This window comes from Esox lucius, chromosome 13, assembly GCF_011004845.1.
Source record: "Esox lucius isolate fEsoLuc1 chromosome 13, fEsoLuc1.pri, whole genome shotgun sequence".
In the NCBI taxonomy this organism is placed as follows: Eukaryota; Metazoa; Chordata; class Actinopteri; order Esociformes; family Esocidae; genus Esox; species Esox lucius.
In genome coordinates this window covers 26,278,893-26,290,025 of record NC_047581.1, presented here as the reverse complement: position 1 = coordinate 26,290,025, position 11,133 = coordinate 26,278,893, and the positions used below count along the sequence as shown (strand labels likewise).

General features: G+C 43.4%; 1 protein-coding gene across 4 annotated transcripts; it reads left to right on the top strand.

Moving 5' to 3' along the window:
- Window positions 1-26: 26 nt before the first annotated feature.
- On the top strand, window positions 27-10,414 carry LOC105014399 (coiled-coil domain-containing protein 183). 4 transcript variants are annotated; one of them, XM_029124421.2, is made up of 14 exons: window positions 27-50; window positions 258-389; window positions 668-786; window positions 1,381-1,548; window positions 1,725-1,829; window positions 2,078-2,200; window positions 2,449-2,613; window positions 2,761-2,815; window positions 2,977-3,077; window positions 4,036-4,196; window positions 4,359-4,518; window positions 4,979-5,104; window positions 5,286-5,373; window positions 5,509-10,414. In XM_029124421.2, the coding sequence occupies exons 2-14, from the start codon at window positions 344-346 to the stop codon at window positions 5,637-5,639; spliced, it is 1,548 nt and encodes a 515-aa protein (XP_028980254.2). In that variant the 5' UTR covers window positions 27-50; window positions 258-343; the 3' UTR covers window positions 5,640-10,414. The 4 variants fall into 4 exon arrangements, with proteins under 4 accessions (XP_028980254.2, XP_034152355.1, XP_034152354.1 ...); XM_034296464.1 differs by lacking the exon at window positions 27-50 and having other exon boundaries at window positions 82-389; window positions 5,509-5,685; window positions 6,261-10,414; XM_034296463.1 differs by lacking the exon at window positions 27-50 and having other exon boundaries at window positions 82-389; window positions 5,509-5,685; window positions 6,258-10,414.
- The last annotated feature ends 719 nt before the right edge of the window (window positions 10,415-11,133 follow it).

Sequence of the window (11,133 nt, the reverse complement as noted above, 5' to 3'; positions counted from 1 at the left end):
ATGTTGAAAGCTTCTGTCTGTGTTAACTGCCTGCAATGTGATGATACGCTGTGAGTAGCCTATTTAGTATTGATGCGTGATATTATAATGATTTACTTACATTATCTGATTTATTTTGGAGTTAAAACACATTTTAGTCACAAGCATGGCCAATATCGAAGAGAGTTCCCTTATTAGCTCACGTGCCTATCTGTTTTAGTACCATGACTTCTCAACAGAATGTTATCGATCAAATAATAACACTGCTCTACGCGTAGCGAAACGCCATCCGTAAACCTACCACAAGATATACTTATTCCCGCTGAAGAGAAAACAGTGCGCTGTTAGCCGATGCAGAGTAGCTATGATGCTGACTCCGCAAGAACTGCGTCTCCGAATACAACAATTAGGTAAACTTTAAAGTTATTTCTGGAATAACGAAACACTTTGTTTAATCATTCAACAAATAATGTATCGACAAGTTCCTATGTCTGAAATATCTAGGTAACAGTATTCGATGTCAAACAGATCTTGAAATGTTTATTGCAGAATTTAGCTGATGCAGGAAATGTAAGCAGACATTGCCCATGTAATGGCTTAATATCCATGTTTGTATATCCATGTTTCTCACTATGCAAATAATTTGACTGCTGTTCCCTGTATTTAATGTGCACCTGGCTGGGTTCAGAGCGGCGGACACAGGCAGAGTACAGTGCTGCTAAGGACATTTTAGAGAATTATCAAAAAACTCCGACAGATGGAAAGACCATTTGCAGGTCACCGCCCAAGCTTGGACCATCCTCGAAGGTAGCTAACTTCGTATGGAACTTTACTTCACGACGTTAGGCGAATTGACTCCAAAATGACAAGCATTTTGTACCAAAAATGCATGTGAATAACAGACTAGCTTGTTTATTGATATATACCATACCATACCTGAGGAAAATACTTTACTACATCAATCAATAGTGTTCTCTAAAAAACCCAAAATGTATTCATATAGTTCTATTAAAAAACATTTAAATCATGACTGGCTTTCACATAATATGCATGACTGAAGATCCACATATCACAGGACCAGGGTTTCAAATGTACAGTTGAAAAGTACAAATAAAAAATGTGCTGTTGTGAAAACAGTCAGCTCTATTTATCTTCCTTGCTGTCTAGAACAAACGAGATAGGAACCATTGCACATTTTTTCCCGCAGCTGGCACTAAAATTAATGTTGGACACCTGTGCCAGATTCTAGACAAACAAAATCCTTCCAGGACCATAATACATTATTTAGAACGTTAAAAATATGAGTCCAGATATATTAAGGCTGGGTTTAGGGCTGACAAATGCATTTGTGTATGTGTATGAAAAGCTAAGTTGTGTGTATGTGTGTGTGTGTGTGTGGAGAGCATTGAGGAGTGCGAGAAGCATAGACAGTTCACTCTGATAAACCAACTCAACGGGCTGCAGTGTGCTGTCAGGGCCAAGGAGTCTCAGCTGGTGGAGTTGGAGCAGGCCTTTAAAGCCTTAGAGCTGGACTCCACCCCGGATGGAGACGAGCAGCGCTGCAACCAGGTACCACTGCACGGCCACATCTCCCCTCGAAAACCTGGTTGTTCCCCAACGACCACAGCTGAGTAAAGGGGTGACCGCCTGCCGCGGACAGGGAGCTGACGGTTGACCTTTACGGATACGCACCTGGTTGTAGCTTCTTGTGTGTTTGACGTTTGTGTGTTATGGTCCTTGGGCAGTGCGTGAGGCAGCTGGAGAACAGCCTAGAAAAGATGACCATGAAAATCACAGAGGCTGAGAGGATCCAAACCACCTATCTGCGTGTCTGTGAGCACCTGCATTGGGTCTGTAACTCCAACACATTGACAGACATCATGCCCGTCTTTGTGTACGGGAAATCTAACTAGGTTGTAAATATTGTATCCATTGGGGATGTAATCTCCAGTCTTTACTAACGGCAGAACCAGTATGATCACAAGACTGGCACATTTGTGGCTTAAATGGCCTCCCACTTGTTTAATAGGCCCTGTGAAGTCAGGACACTATAGGGTTGTAAGCTCAGACACTTGTAGCTGGGTTGTTCCTGGTTCAGGAGGTGCTCCAGATGCCCATGACTCTGGATCAGCTGCAGAACTCGGTGGTTGGCGGTCAGGCAGAGCTGGGGACGGTGGCCCACATATCTCACACTGCAGTGGCAGCTCTGGACAGCACCAAGGTAATGGCCGTCCAGGGGAGCAGTACCTTTCAGCTCGGCACTTGGCGTCTATGGATGTTTACTTGTAAGGGCTATCTGTCATATAACTTATTGTGCCTTGGCTATGTGTGTCAGGAGTAGGGGTACAAATCTGAGAGAAAGATCTGTCTCGTCGTAATACCAGACAGCGTTTTCCCCGCTACAATATTATGGTTGGTGTAGGTCTTTACCATTACAATATTGTATGTGTGTGTGTCTTTCAAAACTAGAGTCAGCTGGTTCAGATAGAAAGGCAGCTGACGACGGAGCGCAGGGAGATGGAGGAGGCATTGAATGAAACAAGGAGGATGAAGGAGAAGGTGGTGGAGGGTCGTCTGGAGAGAGAAAGGGAGGGACAGCAACGGGCCAGCAAATCACAGAAGCTTAAAGATCAGGTGAGGGGGAAAAAGAGAATGAAGCAAGAAAGAGGGGTAGACCTGTGGGGAACGGCGAGAGAACCAGACATTAAAATGAAGGGAACATGCTGGATATGGGACACTTTATGATGTATGGCAGTCCGTGTGTGTGTTTTGATTTTGTAGGGGCGGAGAGGAAATGCCAAAGAGGGAGGGACTGACGTTACAGTTCCTGTCAAAGGTATCAGATCTCAGGCATCACCATACATACAGTGACTAACAAGCCACAGATCACCAACGTCCCAAAACCTGGGTCGAGGCTGCCCGTTTGTATTGTATTTCGCAATGTTGTCATCTTGGTGATTTAAATAACGTAAGTCTGCTTTGTGTTCCCGTCCTCAGTCCAGCAGACCGTCCCAGTCCCCACCACTCCACAGTCCATAGGCAAACTGGTGAAGGATATTGACTCTCTAAAAGAAGCTCTCTGCTGCACTGATCTGCAGGTATGGTTGTCCGTGTGGATCATTTATCCTTCTAACATGCAATATCTAGCCTTTTGATTAGCAATATATCATTAATCATACTTTTTGATAGGAAACGCATTGGAAAAGTTCCCTGTTGGAAAAGTCCATTATTTTCCGGTGGTAGATAGAGATGGTTGACTCATGTCTGATGGATAATACTAGCCGTTCTAGGGTGTTCTGATTTCCAGTAAATCTAACACGTTGTGTGTTTGGCATTGTTGACCCTGCTGTGAGACTCCTCCCTCTGCTACTATATCCAAATGACCGATTATTTAAATTATTTTTAGAAAACGACTGTTTTAGAAAATCTCCATGTTTGTTTCTTAAACTGGTTCTCTGATGGGAAGATGACATCTGAATGGATAACTGATCGCAGTTAACCTTTATCTGTTTTGAGTTAACCCTTTTAACTACTGTTTAGATCAAAGGTCTTATCTGAAGTGTAGTACCTGACCTGTCTCTCTGTGGTACCTGACCTGTCTCTCTGTGGTACCTGACCTGTCTCTCTGTGGTACCTGACCTGTCTCTCTGTGGTACCTGACCTGTCTCTCTGTGGTAACTGACCTGTCTCTCTGTGGTACCCGACCTGTCTCTCTGTGGTACCCGACCTGTCTCTCTGTGGTACCCGACCTGTCTCTCTGTGGTACCCGACCTGTCTCTCTGTGGTACCCGACCTGTCTCTCTGTGGTACCTGACCTGTCTCTCTGTGGTTCCTGACCTGTCTCTTTTAACACAAACTCAATCTACACAGTTGTGTACTGTTTCCAAAGTGTTTATCAGGACAACATTTTGCCTTGGTTAAGATTAATTGTTCAGGAAGTACAATTGCATATATTATATATATATACACACTGATTATCTGGGATTATCAGCTACCGAACTTGAGCTAGGCATTTCTGTGAGTGTTTAGCGCTCCACTTGTCTGTCAACTGTGAAGGAGCTGGAGACACGGCTGCTCTCACAGAAGGCCAAAAGGGAGAAGCTGCACCACCGGATGGCCCAGTGTGAGGATCACGTCAGGCAGAGCGAAGACACGCTGGCAGCCCTAAAGCTCCAGTATGCACAGCTCAAGTTCAGTGCCGGGCCCAGCTCAGACAGGTACAAGTAGAACTCCTGTGTCGTCCTTTAGATTAGATCTGCCAGTCCATCAGATCTCAGTCCTCTCAGACCTTCTCCTCCACTGCGTTTCATGTTTTAGGCAAGGTCAGAGCATGTGAACGGTCAAGGAAATAGAATTCCACTTTTGTATGTGTCTCAAAGGTTTGAGCAACTCAAGGAGGAAATACGGACAGAGCTGGAGCAGGAAGGGGAACGTTGCAGACTGTGGGAGGCCAAACTGAGCAAAGCTCAGTCCGTGCTGAGCGGAGTGGAGAAGGGTGTCGACAACCTGTTCGTCAGGATGAACTGTGTGCCAGTCAAGGTAGCCATTTTAGCCTTAGCCATCTATCAGGCAAAAAAAATATATTTTTGGGTGTTGCTGCAACGTGCTGCAGAGAGCTTCTTTTGGAGAGTCAATATCCTTCACCCGTTTGCATATGGACTGTGGAGTGGTGGGGACTGGGACGGTCTGTGGACTGAAGATGGGAACACGAAGCAGACTCACAATATTTAATCACTAAGATGACAACTGAGAAATACAGGTCAAACTGGCAGCCTTTACCCTGGTATTTGGACGTTGGTGATCTGTTGCTTGGTATTTACTGGAAAGTGAGTGAATGATCTAACCAGAAGGTAGTTTGGGCATGTTCTAAATCAGATCCATTTAAAGTAACAGTGTTTGTTGGGTGGCAGGTAGCTAGAGATATGCAGGCCCTTAAATGTAATGAACTTTGCGCTGTCCAAGAAGTATTCAAATCAGGCCGTATTCTGTCTTGTTGTAGGACTCTCCCCCAGACCTGGGGCGACTGGATGCGATAGAGAAGCTGAGGGAGGTCAGTGTCCGTCTGCCCACATTGCTGACCACAGTTTCAGAGGAGACCGTAGAAAACACAGCCGACCATGAGAAGGTGACACACAAAGCCAGATTCAGAAATGGACTTCATTCTTTTAAGAGACAAATGTGTAGCCTCGGTCGAAAGGAGACGCCTGTTTTGTATTCTGGGGATGTCTTTTTAGCTCTTTTCCAAAGCCCCTCTCGCCTGTGGTCTCACCCCTGTCCCCTCTGGCCTTACCCCTCTCTACCCTCAGGTGTGGGCCTTTCTGGAGCAGAGCATCATGATGGCGCCCTGGAGCTACAAGAGGTCTAGCAGCCCTGTGCACGACAGCGCCTCAGAAGGTATGCTTTATTTTGGGTGTATGGATGTGTGTGGTTCTGTGGTTCGGTTCTTGGCTAAGGGTGTTTGCTTGTGGCTCGGTGTGTGTAATTCCTCCTGTACTTCCTACTTCTCACTACTGCTCTCTTCCCCCACAGGCACGTTCCAGTTCCACAGTCAAGAGGAGGACTGCTCTCTGTCACGTGAGGAGATCAAGCGCCGCAGCATTCAGCAGATCGAGGCCAACCAGCCCAAGAAGAAAGCAGGGAAGGGCACCAAGAAGAGCTAGAGACCTCTGGAGAACGACTGCTGTGGCCCTCTGCCTTCTACTGAGAGTAAGACTGAGGAAATCATAAACAGTCTTATCATCTGATTGACTTCCTTTGTTGTATACTTCACTGTATATCTCTCTTTATTTAGAATATGTTGGTTTTGTGTCAAGGGTTTGGTGAAATTACAGGTCAGGGAGATACTTTTTTCCTAATTAATACAAACAACTATGAGAGGTTAGATCCCACCCAGCCCAGTCAAAACTCTTCTCTGTCCTGGTTCCCCAGTGGTTAAACCACTAGGAGGGTCCCTACCCGTTTTGAAACCTTCATTAATCTGATGCTTGCACCAACTTTTTTCTTTCCTTATAGTACTGACTTAGCTGATAGGTACTTCATTTATGTAAAATGTACATACCGTTGCTGGGTTATCTGGCTGTCCTGACTTGTAATTTTAGGATTAATGGACTTGCTGTTAGTTGCTCAGCTAAATAACAAAAATGTAAATGTAAAATATATTTTAACTAACACCTTGCACAACCTTACTTGGTTATTCATTACAAAATAACCAGGGATATAATTAACCATGGTGACGTACTGAGCTGGTCTTCAGTATTGACATATTGCACCTCTCTCAGCAGCCATTGGGTGGTGGCAAAGTGAACAACATTCACCCAGACTGAAGGGAAGATATGGAAAAAATGCAAGTGGAAGTGAAGACAGAATCTGATTATGACATGAAATAGCATTGAAGGTGAATGAAGAGTGGTCCTCTTGTACAGAACAAATCCGACCTAAGGAATATACATGTGCACTAAACCTTGATTAGCCATCCTGCAACTTACGGGAAATTGGGTCAAGGAGGTGAAGACGCTGATTGGCATGTGACTAAGAAAAGTGATCAATATTTAATATTGATGTGTGACTGGGTCATTTGCGGGGCGGATCGATGTGAAACACACAGGCTAAAACAGGCTGAGCTAGCTGACACAGCGCTATCTGAAACTGGAACTAACCACACTGTTGGCCAGGGTCTCTGATCCAATGTAGTGTACACATGACAGATTACAGTTATAGACAAGACTGCATACTATTGATTACATTAAAATGCATAAAAAAGCAGGATTTACACACAGTTGTTTGTTTTCTCCCTGTCAAAGTGATCTCACTCAGCTTCAGCTATGTTTTGTGATCAGAGCTCTGAAAGGGCCAATCTGAAACTGAGGGTTCCATCTGCACTGAAGTGCTTTTAATTGTGTTTGCAGTTCATTATCATGTGAAAAATAGGCCTACTGTTTTTGCCGAGCAAAGATGTAAAATATATTACTAGAAATGCAATAATATTTTAGCTTTCTATAATGAAAGATGTTCATGCATGTTGTTGGTATTAGTTCTGTGTGTGCAGTTTTGGACAAGGTGTGATGCTCTGTTTTCAGCCATTTGCAGCTATGCTAGGTCTTCCTGAGCTGCACCTGACCATATTACTGGACCTTATTGTTACTGGACGTTAATCAAGATTGGATGAGACCAGAGCCCGAAACACGGGTGCAGTTGACCTTTGTGTCAACTAAAAAACATATGTATATCAGCATTAAGGTAGAAGAAGAAGCACACTAAATCATAAAGAATATCAACCCAGATCAGAGCCACGGTAGAGAAAGGCACAAAATAAAGATGGAGAGGGAGATAGCGATGGCTTAGCAATATGACGGAAACCACAGAGGTTGCATTGCATTGATTTCATCTGTTTTAGTTGCCTGCCTTTCTCCTATTATCAAATCATACTTTATCAGATGTTTTTTCTCCCTGCTGTCCTCAGCACAACACTCCCCCTCCCCTCTCCTACCTCTTCCTCCTCCAGATCCCAGCCTCCCATATCATCAATTTTTAAGGGGAAAATAAAGCAGGTTGTTCCGGCAGCCTGGCAGGTATGTGGGTCACAGTGGAGCAGCAGGCGTCGCCAGTCAGAGCGCCCCCCCCCCCCTTAAGCTCACAGCATATGTAGCACACATAGCCAGATGGCCCCTTGTGTTAATAACGTGGTGTGACGTTGGCGGCCCCGCGCTCAGACGGGTCACAACCAGATCAGTCCATGTCTAAGATGGAACCCGTTCCCAATATAGTGCACTACTTTTCATCAGGACCTATAGAGGTCCTGGTCAGCATACAAGGAATAGGGTGCTCATTGTTACTCAGTCCTAATCAATGAGCTGAACGTATGCGGAAAACACAGTGAATTGATTACTCCCCCCAGTCCGATAGGCATGTCTTTTCTTTAATTGACGTTTTCTGTGGCGTATCGACACAAATTGAAGAACTGTTGGTTTAGATTAACTTTTAACTTCTTCCGATGTCTCGCTTGGTGTAGCATGTGGTCAGTTGTCCGGCTGTATAGATCTTTCTACCTGTGCTGCATGCTCAGCTGTTTCCATTGGTTTTATCGTCTGGTGTCTTTCTAGTGGGAAAGTGTAGGATATATGTGTCTAGAGAACAGAATAGCTTAGTTGAAGAGTGCATCTTCAAAAGTCTTGCTTAGTTTTCAAGGGGAATCGCAAAGAAATGTCCCACACTGAAAGCAAGCTTCTTTGTATATTTTGTACATTATCCATAAACCGACTATGCACACCTCCCTGTCTTCCTTCGGCCTTTTTAAATACACAGGGACATTTCATTGCTGTGTTTGAAAGCAACGGCTAATCAAAGGGTAGATGTAATGATGCTGACTGTAACAGTGACTTGTGAATCACACACGGCCAGATAGCCTCACTCATCTGAACTGACTCATACCGTGGGACAGGTCACACATGAAGTAGGCATAACGAGTCCGGGGACTTCATGATTCATGCAGGCTGTCTCAAGGGCTTCCCTATTGGAACTAGAACTCTGTGGGCCCTGTTCAAACATAGTTAACTCTGGACGCATTCCTCAATAAGTTAGTTCCTCAGACTGGTCTTTCTCAGGTTTTGGGGCACTCTCCTCCATGCTCAGTTTGGTAAGGTCCCCTGAGTGACATGGTGATGCGCTGGGAGATTGCAGATCTCTGCAAGGATTGACGAGCCACCTTAATGCATAATGTTCTGGTAATGTACTATGACTAAACCATTCTGGTCACAGATATTTCACAAACTGTCAGATGTTTTTAAGATTGCTGTAGAAACCTGCCCTTTGGTGACCTTTTAAGCTTAATCCAGTTTATGAATTCTTAATGTGAAAACCAATATTTGTTTATTATAAACAAACAGTAGGACGTGTGTGTGTGTGAGTGTGTGTGTCTATGTGTTTGTTTGTCTATGTGTGTTTGTGTGCTACTATACCAGTGGGGTCCGGTTGTCCTCAAAATTAGAGTAACCCACAGCAAATCATGACCAATGAGGATGTTTTGGTCCTCACATATATAAATTGCATTTTTAGGCATGGGTTTAAGGTTAGGTTTAGGGTTTGGATTAGGGGTCAGAAAATATATTTTATTGGAGAATCAACTGTGATCCCTGAAAAGTCCTCACAAGTATAGTAAAACCTATCTGTGTGTGGTATGTCCATCCATGGTTAATGATAAAGACATCCACCTGAATCAGTTTCCAAGTCCCCAGACATCTATTCCCCTCTCTCACATTGTTAGAGCTTATGCATTATTTCACCTCAGCCTCACCTGATATATGAACTGACAATAAATAAAGAGGCAATTTGACATTTCCACTTATAAAGTTCTGGCTCCCTCTGTAATAGTATCAATATATCAGCTATAGGAAAGCCCTGTCACCACCATCATAGTTCATTATACATGGCTAGTATATCTATTTTTATTTTTTTCAAATGCTTTCTAAAATGTGAATGTATGTGTACTGGAGTTCAATACTATCAAAATGTAATTGTATTTTCATGAGTTCTGTTAAGATTTTATTTTACATTCCTCTGTAGATGACCGTAAATGTTAATAGGTGTGTGTAGATACAGTTGGCTGTTGACGTGGGTGTCTGTTGATAAGAATTTCTGTAGATAAAGGTGTATGTAGATTAGAATCAATGTAGAGGAGGGTATCAGACTACACAATGCTAAAGATCAAACCAACTCAATTATTGGCTTCTCAGTCAGATTAACAAGGTATGATTGATAGTGTTACAGTACATGCATGTATACAAGATCTAGCCAGGATTTAAATCACCACGGTTCAGCAATTTCTAAGAAAAGACCTCATGTTTTTGTCATAATAGATAGTAAGCATCATACGATAGATGGATTTCAAAAGACAACAATGTGGGTCACGGTAGATGTTAATCTAGAGCTATTACAGAATGTGAAGTAGTCTGTTATTGAATTTCTAGGATGCTGTGGTGAGAAGGGAATCTGTGATAATGAAGAAGATTTCCATAGTAATGAGCCAGACTGCTGAGACTGGGGACACAGTTCACCTGGGTACACAGGCCGGTTGATTGACGGTGGGAATATTAAACATAGAAGAGAGAGGACCCTGGGGACTTCTTAATCATCTTTCTAGTGACTAGTGAAGATGTCAAGATTCAACTAGCAATCCAAGTAGTTGGGTGACTGCTGTGATCCCAGTTACCCCTTTAAATTAGGAACATCTCACTTGCCTAAGCGGGGCTGTGGAAGGTTTATATTTTATTATTGCTTTATTGCTTTATTACATCTGTTGATAATTATGGACCTTTTATGTGTTAGGTTATTTAGTGTGTAAGTTGGCAAAGTTAGAATCTGTTAAAGTTTTGTTGTGACCCAAATTAGATTAGAATGGTTTATATCTCGTTGGTTATTCAGACATGAAAACAAAAATAAATGTGCGCTATGATGATGATGGTGGAGTGTTTACTTTTATTTCCTATGTTAAGTGCAGTTTTATGTTTATGAGCTGCTCGTAATGATTCTTAGGTACGTGCAGAGAGGAGTTGGCAAGGACTCCCAAAGTCGATGAGCATTAAAGGCACTGAAATGGGAGGACTTCAGAACTGTGACCTATTTTGGCGGCCATTACAAAGTTTTGTTTATGGAGTACAAGGAAGGACCTTTGAAAATGTTCTTTAAACATGCTTGCAAACACTTCACAGAATAATATTGTAGATGTTGGTACACTGACCGGTTCTAAGCACAGTCGTTGCCTTTCAGTTTGTCACTTGGTGAGACACTTAGTTTGTTACACCATCTAAATTCTGAACAGAACTTCTCTAAAGCATATAAGAACCTTATTGCCGACTTTGCTGCAATGTTGCTGTCAACTTATGGATACTTTTCACCAGCAAAGTTGGAGACTTTCTAGCCCATAATGATAGAGTGGGATGGAAGAAACAGGGTCTCGTGAGACTGGCTCCTATGGACAGGAGGTCGGCTAGCAGTCTTGTGCCTGCGGGCGAACCAGTGTGTTTGTCCAAAAGAATCTGGAGGAAGTGTGTCGGGCTGAAAGTGTCTATAACCACAGTCCCATGATGAAGGGAACAATAACTGCCCCTGTATGCGCTGAAGAGCAGCTAGATCAAAGAAGTAAAGCGTCATTTGGAGCAC